This window comes from Scheffersomyces amazonensis (genome assembly GCF_036850825.1).
Source record: "Scheffersomyces amazonensis strain UFMG-HMD-26.3 chromosome Unknown RJT21scaffold_1, whole genome shotgun sequence".
Classification (NCBI taxonomy): Eukaryota; Fungi; Ascomycota; class Pichiomycetes; order Serinales; family Debaryomycetaceae; genus Scheffersomyces; species Scheffersomyces amazonensis.
This window is the reverse complement of record NW_027042741.1, coordinates 738924-763897: the sequence shown is the minus strand read 5'-3', so window position 1 is coordinate 763897 and position 24974 is coordinate 738924. Positions and strand designations below refer to the sequence as shown.

The window sequence follows — 24974 nt, the reverse complement described above, 5'->3', positions numbered from 1 at the left end:
CTAACTAAGTAATGTCGTATTTTTTTATTTACAGTACTAATAGAGTTTGAACGGGGCCATCCCCAATTAGATGGAAATGAATAAAACTCGAAAGTTGACCTAATTTTGAAATTTCCTTATAATACTTAACTAGTTTTTGTTCTACACTAATCTTCTTTTGTTACAATTGAAGTTGGAATTTAACGAGGAGGTCATTGCATCATTTTGGTTATTTGTCGTTGCCTTATCTTAATCTAAGGGACTAATTTTACCAGCCTAAAAAAGCGCATCTATTGAATAATTTCCAAAAGTTCAATAAATTAATCTCATCCCATTACCAACAACAATAGTAACAATATTAATTAAAAAAGTATGAAGTTTGGTGAACATTTGAGAAAATCTCTTATTAAGAACTATAGTTTCTACTATATTGCATATGATGATTTAAAACATCAATTAAAGAAAGGCTTAAAAGATAATGATTATGACTGGTCAAATGAATTAGAAGAAGACTTTCTTAATTCCTTAGAAGTTGAATTAGATAAAGTCTATTCATTCACTAAAGTTAAAAACACTGAAGTTAATCGTAGAATTAAAGAATCTGAAAAATATGTTTATGAAGTTGTTGATGCTATTCATAAATATCAAGAAAATCCAAATTCTGTTAAGAATCCACCTCAGGAACATGACTTTGAAGAATTAGAAGAAGAATTATCTGATATTATTGCCGATGTTCATGATTTAGCTAAATTCACTAGATTGAATTATACTGGATTTCAAAAAATTATTAAAAAGCATGATAAAATCACTAGATCTAATTTAAAACCAATATTCCAAGCTAGATTGAATGCTAAAGCTTTCTATAAGGATAATTATGATAACTTAATTGTTAAATTATCTAAATTATATGATTTAGTGAGAACCAGAGGTAATCCAGTTCAAGGTGATTCTTCTGCTGGTGGTTCTCAACAAAATTTCGTTAGACAAACCACTAAATATTGGGTTCATCCTGATAATATTACTGAATTAAAATTAATCATTTTAAAACATTTACCAGTGTTGGTTTTCAATGCTGATAAAGAATTTGAACCTGAAGATTCAGCTATTACTTCTATTTATTTCGATAACAAGGATATGGATCTTTATTATGGTAGATTAAGAAAGGATGAAGGTGCTGAAGCTATTAGATTAAGATGGTACGGTGGTATGAAATCAGAACAAATCTTCGTTGAAAGAAAAACTCACAGAGAAGATTGGACTGGTGAAAAATCCGTCAAGGCAAGATTTGGTTTAAAAGAAAAGAAAGTTAATGCATTTTTAAGTGGTGAATTCACTGCTGAACAAGCTTTTGAAAAGGCCAGAAGGGAAGGTAAAAAGTCTCCTCAAGAAATTGACAATTTAGAAAGATTAGCTAAAGAAGTTCAATATCGTGTCTTGAAAGAAAAGTATAGACCAGTTATGAGATCTTTCTATAATAGAACTGCTTTCCAATTGCCAGGTGATGCTAGAGTTCGTATCTCTTTGGATACTGAATTAACCATGGTTCGTGAAGATAATTTCGATGGTTATGATAGAACTCATGGTAATTGGAGAAGAATGGATATTGGTGTAGATTATCCATTTCCTCAATTAGCCGAAAAGGATGTTTGTAGATTCCCATATGCGGTTTTAGAAGTTAAATTACAAACACAATTAGGTCAAGAACCTCCAGTTTGGGTTAGAGATTTAGTTACCAGTCATTTGGTTGAAGCTGTTCCTAAATTCTCTAAATTTATTCATGGTGGTGCTACTTTATTAACAGATTACGTTGATTTATTACCTTTCTGGCACACTCAAATGGATGTTGATATCAGAAAGCCAAAGATTCAACAAGAATATGGTATTCAAAGAACTACTCAACATCGTATTTTAGGTACATCCTCTTCAGGTGGTGAATTTGATGAAGAAGAATTGACTGGATCTTCGTACACTGGAGTTCATTTCTCTAATGATATCAATCCTTTAGAAGAAGATTTAGATGAATCAACACCTTTATTGTTGCCAAATACTTATTCAGAAAGAACAGGTGATTCTCCAATAATAACTTTCTTCTATCATTTATATGGACAGTTCTTACATTATTTTAACGATGACAGAACTTTCACAGTTAAACCAGGTACTAATTTTGATTTGAATGCTACCTTCAAAGATAAATTGCCAAAAGGTAAGACGATTTGTCTTCCAATTAGAATTGAACCAAAGGTTTATTTTGCCAATGAAAGAACTTTCTTAAGTTGGTTATCTATTGGTATGATTTTAGGTGCTACAGCTACTGCATTATTGAATTATGGAAGTAATTCTGCTTTGACTGCATCAATTGGTTTCTTTATTACAGCATTGTTTACTTTGACTTACTCCACGTATAGATATCTTTGGAGAGTTATTATGATTAGAGAAAAGAATGCTGTTCAATATGGTGATAAATTCGGTCCAAATATGATTTGTGGATTTATCTTTTTGGCTACTTTTACTACCTTCGTATTTAGAGTCATTGAAAATTGAAATGATCCCTTATTGAATCTATCCACCTGTACATTATCTTTTAAAATTATTAAAACACTACAACTACATATTACGTATTACATCTAGTTATTTCTTATTTATAATTCTTTAATTTATGTTTAATTAATCATTCAATTCCCTTCCTCTATTCTCATATTTCCAACGTCGCTGGTGTAGTAAATTCTCACGGTTATTTCAATTATCAGAGACTCGTAGTAAGCACTTGATTTTAATTTTGATTATAGGAAGTTAAGGCTTAAATCAAATCTTAGTCATTGTTTTAGTTATTCTTCCGTTATATCCATAGCTGTTTCCGTATCGGCTTTCAATTATTCAACAATACATAGTTACTGATTAAATATTTCTTATCTGCAACGGGTAATTGTATATGATTATCGGGAAGGATTGCAGCCTTATTCCGAGTTCTGCAAATAAAATGGTAGTTCTGTCAACGCACACGACCATGTCCCATTTTGTTAACAGTTACGAGATGCCTGATTCATCTGATAATTTTTTTCCCTAGTTAAATAAAGCCTTCAGATTTTTTTGATAATTCTTTTGTGTGAGTGCTTTTACCTCGCAATACAATTATCGGACATAGTACTCTCCGCGTCTTTACCACATAATAACAAAAAATCCTAAAACTTTATATTGGCAATCCAATCACATAAGTTATACTGAACCTCCAACTCCGAGTTTAAGCAGGAATTCTCGGTGCAGTTTTGGTTTTCATTTTATCGGACAAACCACCCTTACATAGGAAAGTATTATTTCGTAAAAAATAAAAAAACAAAGAAAATTTTTTAGCGTCCAATAGATCAAAAAGATAAAAATTCGAAAATGCATACATAAACCGTTGCTGTACAATTTCTAGTATAAATTTTTTTTCTTGGATGTTATTTTCCGTACAGTTCTGGTAGTAATTTCAAGTCTAGGTAGGATATCCATAGGTAGGAAAAGTATATAAAGTGTCCGATACCTTGACAAGAATATTGTGCCGATCTTTTTGGAATCTTCTAATCGTTCGCTTTTGCATTCACTTTTAGGTTCGTATCATACACATTAACTGAGTCAAGGAAGTTGAACTAAAAATCTGTTATATTTATTATTTCGTATTATTAAACACTTAATCCATACACCTTATAGAATAACTGAGATTTTCTCGAATAGTTTATAGGATACTAAAGTGAAGTTACAAGAAACTTATTAGGTCATAAAAAATTATATAAATAATTATGTTGACATCTTCACATCAAACCTTATCACTTACATCGGCTATCAAAACAATATCGCACCTCTTGGCGCCCAGTATCTTACCAGTTGAAGGTTCAACTAAAGCTGTATCATTCACTACAAACATTCTTATAGTTGGAGGAGCATATTCTGGGCTTAGTACTTTAAAAAGTCTCAAGAACCACTTCAGAGAGAGATGTTCTAACCCTAAGTATTCCCATCTCTTATTGGGTGATGATGATTCTGAAAATCGACCACCCCGTCGTATCTCAATCACTGTTATCGAGCCCCGATCTGGACTACTTAATGTGATTGGAATTTCTAAATCTATGATTGATCCAGAATTTGCCAAAACCCAATATTGTAAATTCCAAAATTTAAAAGATTTACTGTTTGACAAAGTTGTCTCTACAGATAAATCACTTATAGATGAATTATCATCTCATGATTCATCGAATACTTCAATAGGTACAAGCAGTGATGAAGATGACTATTCAACTTCGTCTACTGGAATAGGCAATTTAGAACATGGAATTGAAATTAATTATGTGCATGGGAAGGTATCATATCTTGATGATAAAAAAGCTCAATATACTCTTAGCAATGATTCAACTAATGAGAAAGCTATTATAGACTTTGATTATGTAATTATGGCTACTGGAAGAGATCGTTCATGGCCCACAACACCCTTAGCGTATAATGAAAGTTACTTTTTAGATGAAATGACTAAATCTCAACTTCAAGTTGAGAACAATCAAATTATATCAGTAATTGGTGCTGGTGCTGTCGGTATTGAAATTGCCAGTGATATAAAGCACAAATATCCTCAGAAAACTGTCAATCTCATTCATCCTCATGATACATTTCCACCAGAGCCTCTAAGTTTAGATTTTAAAGAAAAGATTCATCAAACTTTATCTGATGTCGGTATCAATATCATTATCAACAGTAGAATAAAACAAGAATTACAAAATGGAGATTTAATTACGACCGAGAATAAAATAATTCATTCCAACTTGAATTTCTGGTGTAACTCTCACAAGAACAATACAAGCATCTTATCTTCTGAATTACAACAGAATTTTGTTAATTCTAAGCAAAACATTTACGTTAATGAGTATTTACAATTAGCTCATGAAGGTAAGACTGTTCCAAACTTTTTTGTTGTTGGAGACTTGATTGAATCTCCAATCATTAAATCTGCAGGTTGGGCTATGTATATGGGACGTCAAACTGCTAATAACTTAGTCAGTCTTATTCTTGATTCTGAATTCATAGAACCGTTCCCTGATTTATCAAAAATGCCTCGTGGAATGGTAGTCATTGCGGGTGACGGTAAGATTGTTAGTGAATTGTGGGGAGAAGTGGAATTAAATAATTCAAACTATGTTGAAGAATATAAAGATTACTGTTTTGGAAAGGTTAGAGCTACTTTAGGGGTTTAGTTTATTCTGAATCTATTCTATCTTAATTCATTACTAATTCCTCGGACTGAGATTTCTGTTCGTGAATATAGTAGTGTTTAGCCACATTCATGACATATGCAAATCATCTATTGGAAGATGCAAATATTCTATTAGGTATGTAACTAATTTATTAGTTACGGCGTTTTGGCGTTTTGGTCTATAACCAAAAAGCTTTGTATTTACCGAAGTTTTTATATAAAGAGGGATTTATTCCCATGTTATTTGTATATCTGTTTTGTAGAAATTGACTGTGCATATTAGTAAATTAATGTATTGCCTGAGGATAAAAGTATAAAAGTAAAAACAATGGAAATTTACAGTTTTTAATCTTTATGTATTTACATATTCTTATCACTAAAATCAATTTGTTTTTCGCAATCATTTAACAAAAATCAATTTTTAATAATTGAATGCCCTTATACAGACTACTATTAAAAGAATTGGTTAGATTACCAGGAAATCCTGGCAACAAAACCCTTTGGATACTTCCTTGCAATGTACTTTCTAGATTCATCATAAATAAAGACAATTAGACCAAAACCAATTGCAATGAAATAATATTCGACTGGAACTTGAGCTGTACCCATAGCATTCTGGATGGCAGGAATGTAATTTATGAAAAATGTAATACCCACAGCAACCGGCATGACTATGAATAATCTCTTATTTTTCATTGGAGAATGCTGGAAAATACTTAAGTATCTTGTTCTCATACATAAAAGATTAAATAATTGCATAAATACCAAATTAACAAAGTAGATGGAGGAAGACACGTTAATATCTTCAGAAACATTAGGCAAATTTTCATAAGATCCATAAGACAATGAAAAATCATGGAAACTGTAACCCTTTCTTTTTAAATTCAAAAATGCTACCAACATCGAAGTGAATGTATAAAAAGTACCAACCACAAAATAAGAATGTAACAATAATTTAAAATCAACAAGTCTTTCTTTAGTAACACTTCTAGGTTTTTTACTTAATAAGTTTCTTTCATTTGATTCATATGCTAAGATAATTGCCCCAATACAGTCAGTACAACAACAAATTATAATCATAAGAAAAGAAGACAACATTTGGGGCATTCCAAAGATTACATTCAATAACACGGGCCATAATTCGGAATAAGTACCAGCCGGTAATAAATAACCAACTGTCTTACGTAAGTTTTCAAATACCAATCTTCCAAACTTTAAAGCTTCAATAATTGCATTAAATAAATGATCATCGTTATCTCCTTCCATCAAAATTAAATCTGCTGCTTCCTTGGCTATATCGCTTGCGTTGGCGATAGAAATACCAACATCGGCTTGTTTCAAAGATGGTGCATCATTAATACCATCCCCAGTCATTCCAATAACCTGTTTATATTTCTGAAATTGCTTGATGATTAATAGTTTCTGTTCAGGTGTTGTTCTTGTAAATACCAATTCATTATATCTAATTAAATTCTCCCATTGAGCTTCGTCTAACTTCACTAAATCAGGTCCAGTTATACTAATTCCTCTTTCCATTTCATCATCTTGATCTGAGTCATCATGATAATAACCAAGGTCTTGGTAGGTATCCACGTTGGTACTTGTGATTATTCCACACTGGCGTGCAATTGATAAGCCTGTCAATTCAAAATCTCCTGTAATCATTATAATTTTAATACCAGCATTTCTCAACTTATTAATTACTCCCTTGACGCCTTGTCTTGGAGGATCTTCAATTCCAACCATACCAATTAATATTAATTCTGAAGAAGCAAGTTCTTTGATTTGTTTTGAAGTTTCAACTTTTGAGTTGAAATCAATAATTGACTTTTTTGGTATCAATTTGGAGGTGAGCATAATAACTCTTTTACCACCATTGGACCATTTACGTTGAATATGCTTAATTCTCTCCTTGGATTCTTCAGTTAATTCAGATAAAATTGAGTTATTCTCCATGATATAAGAACAATTTTCTAATAAGATATCTGGAGCACCTTTTACCATAATTAACAATTCTTCATCATAATCAATACAATCAGTATTGAATCCCATATCAGTCCAATTTTGTTGATATATTGAATGTGCAACTGTTATCATAAATTTATCTTTCGAATTAAAGGGAATTTCAAAATCTTTAATCCATTTGTCCTTAGTAGTGTCAAAGTTAAGTCCATTACTGGCTGCAAAATTTAGAATAGCTCTATCGGTCGCATTACCACCAACGGGAATATTATTAACTAAATTTGATTCATTGCACAAAGAAGCAATGGTCAATAGTTGATTATGCTGGGGCAAAGAGGGCTCGTAGCTCTCAAGTTCCAAATCATCCGACCCATCACTGACATTTGTGACTACCATATGATTCTTAGTCAAAGTTCCAGTTTTATCAAAACATAATACACTTACTGAACCTAATGTTTCGACAACCGATAAAGATTTACACAATATGCTGTTCTTCCTCATTTCATTAGCAGTGATTAGCAAACAAGTAGTCAAAGCAATTGGTAATCCTTCTGGAATGAAAGCAACTGCTACTGAAACCAAATCAACAATTAAAGTTGGAACATTAATCCATTCAGGATAATCGCGACGCAACCAAGCAGCCCAAAGGGTAATGATTAATACCATCAAACTAATAATAATTATGGAAGTCAAACCGACAAATCTAAAAATCTCATATTGTAATGGAGTTAGTCCCTTCTTAGGCTTAGACGTCATTTTAGCAATAGATCCAAATATAGTTTCATCACCAATAGAGACAACAATTCCTATTCCTGATCCATTAAGTACAAAAGTTCCTTGCATAGCAATACATACACTTTCTAAGTAATTGGATTTTGGTGGTTCGCTAAATGAAGATGCCGGAATTGGTCTTGATTCACCAGTCAAGATCGATCTATCAAACGCTAAATCAGGAGAACATTCAACAATTCTAATATCTGCTGGGATTTTAGACCCTGGATTGAACTTTACTAAATCACCAGGAACTAAAGTTTTGGAATCAACATTAATACTCTTGGCATCTCTGATAACAATTGACTCTGTTGGAATCATACCATGAATAGAATCCATTACTCTAGAACTTGAGAAATCTTGAAAGAAGTTAAAAATGGCCTGAAGAAGAAATATACACAACAAAATTATACCAAGAACAAGATTTGAAACTGCTGGAGGCTCACCTAATGGTTTCCAACAAATAATACATAACACACCACCAGCAAGTAATAACCCACCAAATCCACCAAAGAAGTACATGAATAATTTCTTCAATAACCCTGAAGGAGGTTTCGATTGAACATTGACTCCAAATGTCTTCAAGTTAGCTTCATATTGGAATTGAGAGAGTCCATTAACCAAACTAGTGGAAAACTTAACAAGAATAGTGGCAACATCATCCACATGATAAGTGTAACTTGTGAACTTATTATTCTGAGATTCAAGCTTAATTTCATTTTCAAGTTCATTATCAATCTTGTGGGAAACTGTTTTGAACAATGTAGGTAAAACGACCTCTGGTTTAGCCCTTTCATTGATAGTATACATTTTACCATTTCCATCATCTCTACTGTGAATTGATAATCTTCTCAATCTATCAGATGTCTTAACTCGAGTTCTACCTCTTTCCAAATCATTTTCATCAAATCTGATGTTTTCATCAATGCTGATTGAAGATGTTTTATCGTCTTCAATCTTGGCAATAGTTGAGTTTGAATAAGTCGATTCTATGATAATTTTATTTTATTTTCCTTTTGGTTTATTAATTATTTGAAAACGGTGTATAGCAAGATAATTTAAGAAGTATTTATAGTTGACTTATGTTGGAGAGAATACAAGTCCACGGCTCAAGAGCAAATATCGAGTAAACACGATTTTGCAAGAAATTATTGAAAAGGGTAGATTTATCCATATTCAGTTAGAAATAAAAAGAGGGGCACTAGTGTATGTTGCACCCAATAAATCAAGTTAAAGGCAACGTCTCACACTCCCCTATAAAAGAATGGCTTAAACTAGGCAATATTGCAGAATATACGGAATAAGAAGCTGTATGAGGGAATTATTTCTCATAATTATAGACACAGCCCTGTAATAGGTTAGGCACTTGATAGGACAAGTTGAATTATTAACATGTAAATTTTATTATAAAATCTGAAAACAAGGTGTATGTTTGTATAACTTAGTGGTATCGTATAAGCTCTTCAAGCTATCCAGTCCAAGATTGCAAAAAAATCGCTCAAATTACACAAAGTGAATTCTCAAAATAGGTACACATGCGCGCAAAATTAATTAAAAGCTATTCATAGAAGTTTCACTTATGACATCAGAAGTAAATCAAGTATTCCCTCACTACTTAAGCATTAGTTACTAGATCTGGAAGAAAAGATTTTCAGAAGAATTTGCACTTAACTGAATACGCTACAAAGTATGCGCGACAGGGTTTTAAACTATGAGGTATTTATTTGTATCTAAGTACATAACTCTAACTCAAGGTCAATTCAATTTCCTCCTAAATTTTACAATATCTATTCTCTAATTATACAGCTAAAGCATGAGTATTGAATACATTGTAATACCGTGGATGTTCTGTGCTGGTAGTGTATTCCTACATTGAATTTGTTAGTTTGTTTCGTTAGCCACAAGAAATATAACTGAGAAAATTATGCAAAGCTGATTATCTCTAAACAAACATATACAATTTCTTAAATTATTTATATTCAGTCTTTGTAACATGACCAAGGCATAAGCCTTTAATGTTAAGACTATATATAAACCACAAGAGAAGCTCGCTACCAGTTAAAAAGTGTCATCGCATACCAATAAACATATTTCGCCTCAGAAAACAATTGCAATTAATGGTAATCAAATTAAAGCCTTTAATACGTGATTAAACAGTTTCGTGCCATAAGTGGTAGACTAGTACGTCATTAACCTTTTAACTATTAGCAAAGACTGACACTGGGAGTGTGAGTGTAAATGTCTCGTGACTATTCAGGTAGTGCACAATTACAAAAAGGTCTTCGTTATCAACAGAACGAAAATTTTTTAATTGAAAAATACGGATTAGGTTAATGTATGTCTTATATATTCTCTCTCTTCTTCTTCTTCTTCTTCTTCTCTCTTCTCCTCTCTCCTCTCCTTTCCTCTTTTCTAAGATTCAAGAATAAGATTGACCAATCGGTTGGAATATTGTTGGATTTCAGAAAAGAGGCAAGACACGTAGTTGTAATCTCATCACATTAATTTTCACTTTCACTTAAATTTTATATAATGGAATCCTATCAAACAGAATTTTTGAACGTAGCTTTAGAATCCAACGCCTTAAAATTTGGTTCTTTCACTTTGAAATCCGGTCGTCAATCTCCTTATTTCTTCAACTTAGGATTCTTTAGTACTGGTAAGCTTTTATCTACTTTAGCATCATCTTATGCTAAGGCAATTATTAAATCTGGTATTAAATTTGATATTCTTTTCGGACCTGCTTATAAGGGTATTCCATTAGTTGCTATTACTGCTGCTAAATTAGCCGAATTAGATCCAGAAAATTTCGGTGATATTGGATATGCTTTCAACAGAAAGGAAAAGAAAGATCATGGTGAAGGTGGTTCAATTGTTGGTGCAGAATTAAAGGGTAAGAAAATTCTTATCATTGATGATGTCATCACTGCTGGTACTGCTATCAATGAAGCCTTTCAAATTATTAAAGGTGAAAGTGGTATTGTTGCTGGATGTATTATCGCCTTAGATAGACAAGAAACTACTGCTGATTCTAATTTATCTGCTACTCAAGGTGTTTCTCAAAAGTATGATGTTCCAGTCATTGCAATTGTTACTTTAACTGACATTATTGATATTTTAAAGGACAGAATTGCTCCAGAAGATCTTAAGTCAATGGAAGCTTACAGAGTTAACTATTCTCCAAAAGATTTATAATTGTAGACGTTTGTCGTTTCTTATATAAGATATGTATATTTACAATAAAATGAGTATAAAGGCTCAAAAAACACTTGAACTCATTCTCAGACTAATAAATGCAACGTATTGAAATGAAATAGAGACGATTGATTAATAAAATATATATGGCTAAAGTTAACCTCTTATCTTCATAACCTTTTTCTTTGGTTGTTTTGGTACAGCTGGTGCTTTAATTTGGGCTTGTTGTTCAGGTTCAGGATCGTAGATAGATTTCGTCATTGGATGTTTAAGTGTATAATATGAATGAATAGGAACAATTGTATTCATTTTGAAACCTTTAACCTTTGGAAGTTCTTCTGGTTTAAATCCTTGGAATTCTTGAGGAATTGCAATACCACTTTTTGAAGTTATACTGTCTAATGTTGTAGGATGATCTTCCAAATATTGTGCAACATCATTTAATAATTTTCTTTTATTATTATATCTTGGATTAATTAAAGTTTCTCCATCAGTATCTTTTAACATAACTCTAACTCTACCTGGATTACCAAAATCTTGAGGATGAGATTTATCTAATTCTAAAATAGCTGGTAAACCAAAAAATCTACAAGCATCAGATATAGTTTTAGCTAAAGGATTTTCAACTGCTCTATCATAAGAAACTCTTCTACCTTCAGCATGAGATCTATTTAAATCAAAATAACATGGATATATGATTTGAAATTTCTTTATTTGATCTCTTTCTTCTTTAGATAATTTATTAGTATCCAATACATTCTTATCGACTTGTGATTGTTTCGGTGGGGGGATATCATTAAGATTATTGGGTATAGGAATATTTGGAAATAATGGAGGTTCTTGATCTTGTGATCTAGTTACAGTTGGTTGAGCTCTTAATGGAGCAATTGGAGTTTTTAATGTTGGATCGAATTCTGCAATATCCATATCCATATTATCGATATCATCATCGATTTCTTCTAACATCGGCTTTTTCGACATGTTTAAATATTACTTTATCTTTCTTATGTATAGCCTGCTATATTATAATATCTGCTTAATTTTAGTTTCTCTATATTGAAAAAAAAAAGTTTGTACTAGTTGGACGACTGTAGAAAAGCTCGTGACTTCAAGTCTAATAATAAAGAGCAATAGTACACGACTTTTGCTTTACAATATATATAAATAATTACAAACTTCTTCCACTGATTTATAAAGTAGTAACTATATAATAATAGAGGCGAATTGCCCAAATTTATACTTTCGCCAAAGTAGAGAGAAAATTTTTCAATCATCGTGAATGAACAGCCAATCTCGTACAAGTATTGTTACGTGTAATTAAAAAATTAAAAAGAATCTAAGCATGATTTTTTTCCCATTTTTCTTATAACCTTTGGGTTGTTGTTGAATTGTTTGGCATATTTTGAGTACGGTTTGATATATGACGATGATAGTATAATAGATTTAAATGAAAGAATTGGTAGATTTTAGAAATTTAGACTTAGAGATAGGTTTTATTTTTTTGCGGCATAAAATAGAGATAGTTTCGCACTAAACTAGAGTTTCTTCGCAAATATTATCTAAGTTATCCACAACTCTGAATTCTGTTGTAAGCTTACATTTAGATGGTATACCAGCCAGCAATTGATTTATTATTATCTATTAATCATATTACTTAATAACTATTAGAGCCTTTTAATAATGCTTCACTGAGATTTCCTTTCTCAGATGACCGTGTCTCAAAATCATTATGTAGTAAGGTTTACTAGTTTATATAACAACTCAATTTTCACTTCAACTTCTGCCGTTTATTTTCAATTCGATCGCCTAAAAAGTCATATGAAATAGGTGGGTCACGTTCATATTCCTGAACTTTATCTGCTTCATCAAGCTCCTGTGCATCGTCAAATAATAGTAATGAAAATCCACTAATATCATCCCTTTCATAATAAGCACATCGGAAATTATCATTGACAGTTGTCAAGTTTGTAGTGTTATAACAGTCTTTCTTATACTTACCAAATTTGGAAATACATTCCACCATATGCTTTAAGAATCGATTAAGAGACGCTGAACTACATTTTGCAATTTCGGTATGTATTTTACACAAAACTAGGCAGACCAAATCTTTGAAAGTCGAAGGTGTGAGTCTCGGTTTGCAAATTAATGTCTCTTTTGGTTTGCGCACTTCCTTCCTAGCGGCGGTAAAATGTATGCTGGAACTATTTTACAGAGTCAGACGCATCTCATAAAAAAGATCCACAGTGCGGACCGACCGATTATGATAGTAGGGATTTGAATATTTTTAAGTGTGGATGCATTTTACCAAAAAGGTATAAAAAATTATTGAACTAGGGGTTTGAAAAATATTAGGTGGAGTATGGATGGAATATTCAAAATGAGTATAGATGATATAACGTCTTCGACTCCGAAGTTGTTGAGAGATTACTTGGATGTTTTTCAAAATACACTGTTTAATAGTAGTATAAATTCTAATATAAATTTAACTAGTACTAGTCCTAATACAATAGATAAAGCTACATTTAATAATCATCCAGAAATTCAATATTTTCAACAAGTAAAGTCAAAAAATCATTATAATTATCATAAATCAAAGATTAGTAAACAAAATCAATCAATAGATAATATTCATGCAAAAATGACAGTATTTGACCCATATAATTCTGACTTTTTATTACAAAGATTAAAAACTTTTAGTGTAATGAATTGGAGAATTCCTGAATTATATCATAGACCATTTGAAGATAGAATTAATGAATTAAAATGTGCAAGAAATGGTTGGAAATGTGTATCATTTTCACTTAATAATAATACCAAGAATCATTTATTATGTACATCATGTAATCATCAATTAATTCTTAAATTTAGTGATAATTATAATGATAAAAGTCATATGGATTATCAATATGATATAATAAATGAAGAATTACTTAATAATGCACAAGAAGATGCATTAAATGAATTATTACATGATAAATATTTAACTCAAATTATAACTGAAGGTCATGCAAAGAATTGTTCATGGAGAAATTTTGAAACTCCATTAAATGGAGTTTATTATCCTCGACCATATATTAATCAAACAAATGAAATATTAATTAGAGATTACCTTAATATTTTACAAAATTTAATTAATAATTCAATTACTTTAAATGAATATGTTGATAATATAAGTAATGTTATTATATCATCCGATTCTGAAGATGAACAATTTAAAAAATTTATTAAAACTTCAAATCAATGGATTATAGCCAGATTTTTTCAAAATAATAAAGAAAATATTGCCGTATTATTAGATTTTACTCCTTCTTGGTATTATAAATTAGCTATGTTAGGTTGGTCACTTAATGTTCAAACATTTTCAAATGAAGTTATATTACTTTTAATATGTAATAAATGTAATCAAAGAGTATTTCTTAATTCAACAACTAATCCTCATGCTTCACCAATTAAACCTCATGAAGATTCTTTACAACTTTCAAATTCAAAAATATTAACTCCTTGTAATTATCCAATAACTAGTAGTACTACAAATCAACAAAGTGAATTTGAATTTGAATATGAATATGATGTTACAGCAGAATTTGATAAATTTGATCCTTATAAAGAACATAAATCATGGTGTTGTAATATTCATAATATTGTGGCATCGGATAATTCTATTCATAGTAAATATTATGAGTATTTTATTGAAATGCTTAATAAATCCACAAGTAATATTGGACCTAATGGAGAATATATAGTGGAACCAATTGAAATGAATATGAATATGAATATGAGTATTGATGGATTAGGAAATGGAAATGGAAATGGAAATGGCGATACATTAACATCAAAGAGGAAAACAAGTTTTGATATTAATGATGGGTTAGAACGATTAAATAAATTAAGAAAATTATATTTAATTGATGAATAGGTAGTGTTGGATATTGGGTATAATAAATGTATTATTAATAGAAATATATAAAATATGAGTAAAGTAAAATAGTAAGATAAAGTAATCTTAATCTTAACCAATTAAGAACTAAAAGTAATAAACATAGATGTCATATGCAAAGGATAACGACTTTTTAATAAGCAAATCAAGTATTGTTATTGTTATTGTTATTATCATTATCATTATTTTTATGATATGGCTCACTGAAATCTAAGATTTCAATAAAAGTTTCATTTTCATCATCATCAGCTAATCTTTGAACGGCTGCTACACATCTTTTATAATCAATTCTAACTTGCCAAATATTCCCAGTTACATCGGTCAACAAATCTCTGGTACATTTCCCATCTTTTACATCCCATAATTTTAACATTCTATCACTACCACTAACCACTCGAAATCCATCATGTTCAAAACATGTTATAGCACCAGTATGACCTTTTAATTTAGTTAATGATTCACCAGTTTTAGGATCCCATATTCTTAATGTGGTATCTGCTGCTGCAGAAACTAATACTCCATCTTGAAGATTTAATAATCCAACTAATGATGAATGACCTTCTAATGTCTTTAATAATTTCCCTGTTTCAAAATTCCAAATATTAATATTTGAATCCATTGAACCTGAAAAACATGTTTTTGATGAAAAATCAATTGCAGTAGAATAAACTTTATGTTGATGACCCTTTAACACATATCTACATTGTCCATTATTTAATAAATCCCATACTCTAACGGTTGAATCATAAGATCCCGATATAATTATATTACCATAACCAGAAACAGATCTAACTGAATCAGTATGACCTGATAATACAGTAATTAAATATGGATTATCAGCTTCATTACTATCAAATACTCTTTCTTCAATATTTTCATCAATATCGTTATCATCTTCATCTTCATTACATATTGGTAATTTCCAAACATTAATATTATGATCTCTTGATCCAGTAACTAATAATGGAAATTGAGGAAAAATTATATCATCACCATTTAAATCTTTACCAATAATTGCTGGATGAATTATATCTAAACATCTAATAGTTGATGTATGACCTCGAAATACATGAGTACATTTACCAGTTTTAATATTCCAAACTCTAACGGTTCTATCAGTTGAACCAGTTACTAAAGTATTCCCAGTATATTTTAAAGCCCAAACTCCTCCTTCATGACCATCTAATACTCTTAATAATTCACCAGTTTTTGTACTATAAATAATTATTGATTTATCATCAACTCCTGTAACAATTTTATCATCATCATGTTGTAAACATGTAACAACTTTACTACCATGACCAGTAACTGGTACACTTATTCTTTTTGGTTGATAAGTTGGATTCATCCATCGTTTATAAATAGTATACCTTTTCTTATATAAAGTTTCTGCAAGATTAATTTTAACTCCTGATGTTGTACTACCCCATTCTTTAATAAGTTCTTTACTATTAGATAATTCTTGATGAATAATTTTTTCATCAGTAATAAATTTATCTCTTTTTAATAATCCAATCCAAATTGAATTATTATTAATAATTTCTGACCAACTTTTACAAACACTTGATATTGATAATAAAGTTTTATGATCTAAATAAGATAAAATTTGTAAAGTAATTTCTAATGGGAAATTACTTATTAAATCTCTCTTTAATGAATTATGAATTAAACAATTTAATGAACTTAAAGATGATCGATTAACATTTTGTAATAATTTATAAACTAAATGAGTTTGATTTCTTTCATTTAAATATCCTGATAATTTAATGAGAGTATCTAAAAATTCATTTTGAGTATTGGGGATTCTTATAATTTGATTTTCAACTTGATCATAAACTGGAGTTTTAGTATCAACCGATTGTACAGGGGATGCACTTGGAGATGGTAAAGGTAATTGTTGAGGTTGTTCTTCTTCAAAATCGGATACTGGAGTATGACTTGGAGAATTCATTACATTTGGAGTTCGAGGTAATTGACCCGTGGTAATAATATTATGATCAGAATTAGTTTGACGTTGAATATCTATAGTCGTTTGATCTTGATTAAATGATAAATTATTACTACTAATATCACTTAAAGCTGAAGTAGTTAATCTTCTCTTGGGAGGATGAGCTAAACTATTATCTCTTGAATTAAATCCTCCTTGATTAGATATTTGACTATTGGAATCAGTATCGGATATTAACATTTCATCTCCAGAATCCGTACTTTCCTTTTCGTATCCTTCTTCACCGGGAAATTCTCTACCATTTCTTATTCTTTTTCTATTTCTACTATCTCTTGATGATGGTATTGGTAGTGGTAGTGGTAGTTGAGCAAGTGGGAGTTGACCAAGTGGCACATCAGTAGTTTGGATAGATAATCGTTGATACTGATTCTGAAGCCATGAATCGGATAACTTCCCATTTGGATTAAATAACTTATAATCAAATCGAGCTTGTACATTCCGTAAGGGATACTCTTGGGGTAAATTATTGGAACTCATTTACTTCGTGGTATATAAAAAATGGCTAATATAAAAATTAATGATTTTCACTAAAATAGGATTATAGAAAAGATATAAATTCACAAATAAGTCTCGGAAGTATATGTCCGCCCGCCTAACTTAATGTGACAAGTATTTTCTTTTCGTTAAGTTATCGTACCTGTGCAGTAGTTAATGATGTTAAATATGTCTAACCACTTTGTTGATGGTTTCGAACGATCAAGACGCTCATGAGGAGAAAAAAAATGTGAAATTAGTGGCGCTACCAGTTGGATGACGATGTAAAATGAGTATAGTTAAGCGTGAGTAGTATATAAGAATGAGTAGCATAGTATAGTAGTAAAGTATAGTTTAACAGTACAGTCTAGTATAGTAGTACATGGCACAGTACATGACACAGTATAATAGTTGAGTAGAAGTACGGTATAATAGTTTAGTAGAAGTACAGTATAATAGTTTAGTAGTATAGTAGAGTAGTATAGTAGAGTAGTATAGTAGTATAATATGTATACTATATAATATGTATAATTTGTATACTATATAATAGTATCTGTATAATTCATGACAACATTTATAGTATATGTTCATTATCTATATAATATGTGTATTTAATATGTGTGTTAATGTTAATATGTATCCAAAATGCGTATTTAATATGTGTATAGTGTATAGTGTAGTGTGCACATCATTTATTGTGTACTGTTTATAGATACATGTACAGTAATACATATATAGAGTGTATAGAGTGTATAGTGTGCAGTATCTTTGTATGTGTAGACTTTTATGTACAGTATCTATAGTATGTGTAGATGTGTGTAGAGTATATGTGTAGAGTATGTGTCTAGTGTGTCTAGTATCTATAGTATGTCTAGTATCTATAGTATGTTTATAGTTATACACACTTCAATACACTACAATACACAATAACAATATATATCATTTATTTAAATCATTGTATCTATTAATCTAAAGATTGTTAATTAAAATACCAGGCTCTCCTGGAACAGCTCCTTCAATAATCTTTGATTGCTTAGGAATTTCAATCTCTTTACCATTAAGAACATTAGTTCCAATAGTAGATCCATTATCAAAGGAAATTAATTCAAGTTCTTCAACTTTAAGCCAATAAGGTGCCTTTTTAAGATTAGTTACAACCGCTTCAAGTACTTCAATTTCATTAAAAGTTAATTCTCTATTAAAAACAGTTTCAGGAGATTCTTTAGTTAATCTTTGCTTTAATAAAGAAATAAATGGCATAGCACGTTTCATATCTTTACCAACTTTTTCTCTAATAATTTTATTATCATCTAATTTTTGACTTTCAAATAATTCTCGAACTAATTCAATATAACTATCTTGCCAATTTGGGAAAGTTTTAGAAACATAAATTGATAATTTAACTGGTTTGGTTTGATCAACTTCTGATGGTTTACCACCCTTCTTCTTCTTTAAAACATTACCTTCAGCTTCACGAATTGATCTAGCAACATCTTTAACATATTGAAGTCCATCAAGAATTTCTTTAGATACTTTAACACTAGCTCTTGGGAATTTAGTAGTTTGAATTGATCCTTTATTACCAAGAACTTCTTTATAAATATATTCAGCAAAATGTGGAGCAATTGGAGCAATTAATAATGCTTGAGTTTCAATATATTTAAGAATTAAATCTTTATGCATTCCAATAGTATTAGAAACTGAATCTCTATAATAATCTCTAGCAGTTTGGAAATCAAATAATCCAGTCTTTAATGCAGCTTTATAAAATGTTGCACTATAATGTTCATAAGTTTCTTCAACTAATGCTGACATTTCATGTTCAAAAGCTTTATCAAAGAAATTATCGGTTGGACCAGTTCTAAGAGAATCTTGATTTTTAACTAAATCTTCACACCATTCCTTTAAAGTTGTAAGACGTAAAACAGCGGCATTTGCATTACCTTCATCAAAATTAGCATCTTCAACAGAATCACCAGCATCAGCTAAGGCAATTCTTGAAGCATCAGCACCAAATTTTTCAACAATTTGTTCTAAAGTCATAAAATTACCAGTAGATTTAGACATTTTAGCATTATTTAACATTAAATGTCCATTAATTCTAATACCTCTTGGCCAAAATTGTTTTGGGAAAAGGGCCACATGAGTATAAAGGAAGAAAGTTAAATGATTTGGAATTAAATCTTTACCAGAAATTCTGGTATCTAATGGATAAAAGTATTCAAATTCTCTTCTAATAATTTTTAATTGTTCAATTGGAATATCAGTTGTAATATTTTCACGACGAGTAAAAATATAATCAAATACTTCATAAGTTAATTGTTCAGGTTTAATATCAAAAACTCCTTTAACTTTACCATAATAATCTGAATGTAAGAAACGATCAATAGTATAATAAGCCATATAAATAGTTGAATCAGATAATGATTCAATTAAATATTTTTCATCCCATGGTAATCTTGTACCTAAACCAAAATTTCTTGTAACAGCCCAATTTTTTAACCATTCTAAAACAGCTTCAAATCCATGTCTTGTTTCTTTGGCAAAAGTATTCATACTTTCTAAACATTCTAATGCTTGATTTTTCCAAGATTCTTCACCATAATCAATATACCATTGATCTTCTAATGAAACAATACATTCATCACCTGATCTTGATATAACAACACCTTCTGGTTCATTATAAACAAAAGCATCACCAGAAGCAACTAAATCAGCTTTAACTTTTGGTTTAGCTTCTTCAACTTTTTCTCCTTTATATTTACCAACCATCATAGTACCATTATAATAACCTTCTTTATAAGCTAATTCTTTAGCTTGAGCTAATTGAAGTGCATCTTTTGGAGATTGAATCTTTAATTCATTAACTAAATATTCTGCACATTTATCTCCATACTTTTCAGTTTGAACAATTGGAACTAATTGAGATTTAACCCAATCTTTGTTAATATTATAATATTCAGGTTTATTAGATAAATCTTTAGTAGTAATAAAATCATCAGGTGAATCAGATGGAACACATGTAACAACTCCAGTACCTTTAGAAGCTAAAACAGTTTCCATAGGTAAAATATATAATTCATCATAAACTGCTAATGGAGCTTTAATTTTAGAACCAATTAATGATTTACCATTAATAATAAGAGTTGCTTTATAATCACCTCTAGTTGGAGTTAATTTTTGATAAGACATATTTTTAAAGGCTCTTTCAGTAGTAATATAATAATCACCATTACCAACATGAAATAATCCATAATCAATCTTTGGAGATACAAAACAACAAGTTTGACCATACATTGTTTCTGGTCTTAAAGTAGCAGCTACTAAAAATATATTATTCTTTTCAGTATCAAAATTATTTTCATCTAAAATCTTTTTAGCTTCATCAGCAAATTCAGTAATTTTAATTTTAATACCAGTATATTCTTGAGGATTTAATCCTTCACCTGAAGACCTATCATGATCTAAACATGCTTGACCATCCTTTTCAGAATAAATAGTATATCTTTCACCGAATTTAATTTTACTACAATCTCTTAATCTTGTAATTTGCCATCTAACAAAAGCATCAAAATAAGGATTAGCATCAGTTGTAACAAATGAACGTCTCCAATCAACTCTACCACCAAAATTAGTAACATCTCTTTGAACTAATTGAGGGAAATATTCAAGCCAATATTTAGAATCAGCAAATTTAGGAATTTCTTCCTTTGGAATACCGGCTTGACCCATAATTTCAAATTGAAATTTACCTCTACCTTGTTTAGCAGCAGCTTTTGATTTTTTAGCTTTAAATTTAGTTACATCTTCAGTTTTAAATGCTTCCTTTTTTGGTTCTTCTTCTTCTTCATCAGTTGGAGCTCCAGAAAAATCAGTTCCAAAAAGTTCAACTTCTCTTTTAATTTTATCGGCTGCTGCTTTAATTGGCATACCAGTACAATGAAATCCTAATGGAAATAAAGCTCTTTTACCATTCATTCTTTCAAATCCAGTAGCAAATTCAACTTTTGATAAAGTAAATGAATGTCCAGCATGTAAAGTACCATTCATATATGGGAATGCCATAGTTGAAAAATGTTTAGGATATTTAGCTCTTAATTCTTCAGGATCATCAATTGGTGCTTCCTCATAAGTTGGAGCATTAACTTCAAAGACTTTTTCATCCGACCAGATTTTTTGATACTTCTTTTCGATGTCGATTAAAGCATCTCTTCTGGCCGTATTTTCAAGCTTAACTGCACCACTCATAATGTAATGCTATAGTTTTATAACGCAATTATTATACTGTATCATAGTTAACTTGACTCATAATTTTTTTTTTTTCATCTCTCCAACAATAATAATAATTTTTCAGATAAAAGGTCGTGTGCTAATTACAAAAAGAAACAAAAGAATTTCTATATACGTAAGACATTTTCTACTTTTTTCCGTTTTCCGTTTTCCGTTTTCCGTTTACTCTCAGAAAAAATGAGTACAGTAGTACTAAAATCACCTTCTACGGCGTTGAACGTTAGGAGGGATCATTACACTACGACTTGGATGATAACTTGAACCATTACGTAAGTCAAGTATGGCACTCTTTGTTGCAGTTTCAATTACATTTTGTCCAATAGTTTGTCCATCTAAAGCCATGGCAGCTTTACCTGAATCACTAATGGTTGCAAATTGAGCTAAAGCTGCTGCAACTTCAGGATATATGGCAACTTTAATTGGCATATATCCCTTTTCTGCCAAATACAGTTTAAGTTGATCTACTGAAATCGTTCTATCTAAATTTCTTATACCCATAGTTGATTCATCTTGAAAATCTTCAATTTTAATAGGAACTTTTCGATCTATTTCAAGTTCATGACCTTCTAAAATAATTGGAGCTTTTGAAAGAATTTTTTTTATACTATCGATAGATTTAAATAAAACAACAGCAATCCCATCATTATATTGACCATTATTTCTTCTTCTAGTAGTTCGAGGAATTGTTACATCATCAACTCCACCAAATTTAGTAAAGAAATGTCCAATTTGTTGTTCGGTATAAAATGTAGGTAAATTGAAAACTTTAATTTTACGTTCGGCCATTGGAGCATCTCTATTCAATTTACTATTTTTAGCATTATCAGCTTTTTCTGGATCAGATATTTCAACTTTTAAAGTATATGGACTTTTACTCAATCGATCAATTACTACCATATTATTAAATTTCTTAACAGCTTCTCTAGCCATAACTTCTTCACTATATTCAAGAAAACAAAATCTTCTAGATTTTTGGGGAATTTGACTTGGATATCTTGCACTGACAACTTTTCCTACATTTTCAAACATCGTAACAAGTTCTTCTCTTCTCATACTAGATGGGAAATTACTAACAAATACTATTGAATGTTCATGACGTCGTACTCGTATAACTTCTCCATTCATCTTTTTAAAATCTTTTGTTAATGCAGCTAATACTGCCTGATCACTATTAAATTCAATAATGGCAATTTTATCATCATTTTCATGAATAATATTCATATTAATAACAGGTCCACATTCTTCAAAGAATTTAGTTACACTTGCGTTATCACAAGTCGATGGAAGATTATACACACTCACACAATATTTCTCTCTTGAACGCTTTAATTCATCAGCCATAGATTCTTTTGTTGTACTATATTTCCTCTTTTTAGAGGGATTTTCTTCATTCTCTACTTTTTTAACTGTCTTTTCTTTTTCATTTACTGGTGGGATTTTAATTTTCATGCCAGCCTGATGTTTACTCAATTGTGCATTGGAGTAAATGGCTGCTCGGTTATAACTATTTCTATCACCATAGGCACTTTCAAAAGTTAACCATTCTTGATGAATTTTTTCAGGATCATCCAAATTTTCTACTTCCATTGCTTGTTTAAAAAGAGATGAAATAAATTCAGCATCAGCAGCCTTAGTTTCTCTATAGAATGTATAGGAATATAACCATACATTACTTTCAGTTGGAGCAACTAATCTCAATTTAGTTAAAATTTGTTCAGCTAATTCATGATCATCTAATTCCAAAAGAATTGAAATTACTAATTTTTCAACAGAATGATTTTTATCTTTACCATCAGCCAAAGCAAGATCACAAAATTTAATTAAATCCATATAAAGTAATCGAAATTTATTTTCATCATCAGGAGTCTTTTTAGCATCATCAAATTCTTGAGATAATATAGCCATTGCTGCAAGTTTCCAATCATCAATTTTCGACTTCTTTAATAGATCTAAAGCATCCATTCTAGGAAAGACATCTTGTGTCCCTGTAAATCTAATATGTTCAGCATATGTACGAGGATTATCTGGATATGATTTAATAAACTTTAAAAGAGCTTCTGATATTATACTTTCTTCTTCACATTTTTCATACAAACAATAAATATATTCATACCATAAATTAATCCACTTAATTTCATATCTCTTAAAGATCAGAGCCAAGAATCTTTCAAATAAAGTTATAATACCTGCAATATCATTAGATTCCAGATATTTCGCTATACTTTTCAAGTAATCTGTCCAAATATTTATATCAGAAGGATTTTTAGCGAGTTGAATTTCATATTTATCATAATATATACATTGTTTTTTAGATTCAGTATGAATCTTATTCGCGATTAATAATTGTGATTCATAATTTTCGGAATCATATTCTGATATGAATGAAGAAAATTCTTCAAATGATTTATCAATAGTTTCATGAGGAGTTGATAATCTCTTTAAGTGCAATTTTATAATAATATTAAGTTTTTCAGGAGTTTCTTCTTCTTCATAGTCCTTTAAATAATATTTAAATACTAAATCCCAAATTTTATGACTATTTTTATAATCATGAGAGCAAACTTTTAAAGCTCTTGCAATTTGAGGTGGAATTTCTACACCAGCATTTGAATCATTAATTATTAAATCTAAAAATCCTGCCCAATATAGTACTACAGGATGATCATTTAATACCAGAAAATAAAAACCTTTAAGATAATCTATTCTTTCCCAATAACTTTCAATAGATTGAACATCTTGTAACCAACTAGAATATTCTTTAGGAGTTAATAAAAAGTATATTTGCTTTGTCTTTCGTGCTTCAATTAATGCATGCAAATTCTTCTTCTTATCAAGACTAAGAAGAGTAATGAGTCTATCATGCTTTTCAATATTGAATTTCTCATAGTCAAACAATGAGTTCTTCAAAGTATTGATCTCATCATCATTTGAAGAGGTCATAACTTCTAATTTTCTTGTTCTACGGTAATTAACTAATAGTTATTTAATTAAGTGGAGTAACTCAATATAGGCGCCCGAACTTTATATGCAGATATTTTGTTTCAAGGCAGATGCCCTTTAATATTTTTTTTTAATGAGTTATAGGAAGAGATCAAAGACAAGCTAAGTTAAGCTAAGATACTGAGAAAAGGAATACTTAC

The 24974-nt window shown here is 30.3% G+C and overlaps 9 protein-coding genes across 9 annotated transcripts; 4 read left to right on the top strand and 5 right to left on the bottom strand. All coding sequences in view use genetic code 12, as the record gives it.

Annotated features, from left to right (window-relative positions):
* The first annotated feature begins 86 nt into the window (after positions 1 to 86).
* On the top strand, positions 87 to 2613 carry VTC4 (Vtc4p). Its single transcript, XM_064880546.1, has one exon. The coding sequence runs from the start codon at positions 352 to 354 to the stop codon at positions 2518 to 2520; it is 2169 nt and encodes a 722-aa protein (XP_064740708.1). The 5' UTR covers positions 87 to 351; the 3' UTR covers positions 2521 to 2613.
* Positions 2614 to 3755: 1142 nt separating this feature from the next.
* On the top strand, positions 3756 to 5198 carry RJT21DRAFT_111124 (uncharacterized protein; the record flags this gene model as incomplete). The annotated part of the gene is made up of 1 exon (XM_064879961.1): positions 3756 to 5198. One exon carries the CDS (start codon positions 3756 to 3758, stop codon positions 5196 to 5198), a length of 1443 nt encoding a protein of 480 aa, XP_064740707.1.
* A 470-nt stretch (positions 5199 to 5668) lies between these two features.
* Positions 5669 to 9313, bottom strand: RJT21DRAFT_123805 (cation-translocating P-type ATPase; the record flags this gene model as incomplete). The annotated part of the gene is made up of 2 exons (XM_064882759.1): positions 9065 to 9313; positions 5669 to 8919 (listed from the first exon to the last, which is right to left on the bottom strand). The coding sequence occupies exons 1-2, from the start codon at positions 9102 to 9104 to the stop codon at positions 5669 to 5671; spliced, it is 3291 nt and encodes a 1096-aa protein (XP_064740706.1). The 5' UTR covers positions 9105 to 9313.
* A 1149-nt stretch (positions 9314 to 10462) lies between these two features.
* Positions 10463 to 11125, top strand: URA5 (orotate phosphoribosyltransferase; the record flags this gene model as incomplete). The annotated part of the gene is made up of 1 exon (XM_064879960.1): positions 10463 to 11125. The coding sequence occupies one exon, from the start codon at positions 10463 to 10465 to the stop codon at positions 11123 to 11125; it is 663 nt and encodes a 220-aa protein (XP_064740705.1).
* A 61-nt stretch (positions 11126 to 11186) lies between these two features.
* On the bottom strand, positions 11187 to 12344 carry SEC65 (RNA-binding signal recognition particle subunit). The gene has a single exon (XM_064880545.1). It carries the CDS (start codon positions 12104 to 12106, stop codon positions 11282 to 11284), a length of 825 nt encoding a protein of 274 aa, XP_064740704.1. The 5' UTR covers positions 12107 to 12344; the 3' UTR covers positions 11187 to 11281.
* A 933-nt stretch (positions 12345 to 13277) lies between these two features.
* On the top strand, positions 13278 to 15124 carry RJT21DRAFT_9428 (uncharacterized protein). Its single transcript, XM_064885699.1, has one exon. The coding sequence runs from the start codon at positions 13485 to 13487 to the stop codon at positions 15039 to 15041; it is 1557 nt and encodes a 518-aa protein (XP_064740703.1). The 5' UTR covers positions 13278 to 13484; the 3' UTR covers positions 15042 to 15124.
* A 26-nt stretch (positions 15125 to 15150) lies between these two features.
* On the bottom strand, positions 15151 to 17771 carry CDC4 (SCF ubiquitin ligase complex subunit). Its single transcript, XM_064880544.1, has one exon. The coding sequence runs from the start codon at positions 17545 to 17547 to the stop codon at positions 15208 to 15210; it is 2340 nt and encodes a 779-aa protein (XP_064740702.1). The 5' UTR covers positions 17548 to 17771; the 3' UTR covers positions 15151 to 15207.
* A 613-nt stretch (positions 17772 to 18384) lies between these two features.
* Positions 18385 to 21912, bottom strand: CDC60 (leucine--tRNA ligase). Its single transcript, XM_064885689.1, has one exon. It carries the CDS (start codon positions 21790 to 21792, stop codon positions 18514 to 18516), a length of 3279 nt encoding a protein of 1092 aa, XP_064740701.1. The 5' UTR covers positions 21793 to 21912; the 3' UTR covers positions 18385 to 18513.
* Positions 21913 to 24879, bottom strand: RJT21DRAFT_9318 (U6 snRNP complex subunit). The gene has a single exon (XM_064885687.1). It carries the CDS (start codon positions 24772 to 24774, stop codon positions 22033 to 22035), a length of 2742 nt encoding a protein of 913 aa, XP_064740700.1. The 5' UTR covers positions 24775 to 24879; the 3' UTR covers positions 21913 to 22032.
* Positions 24880 to 24974: the final 95 nt, after the last annotated feature.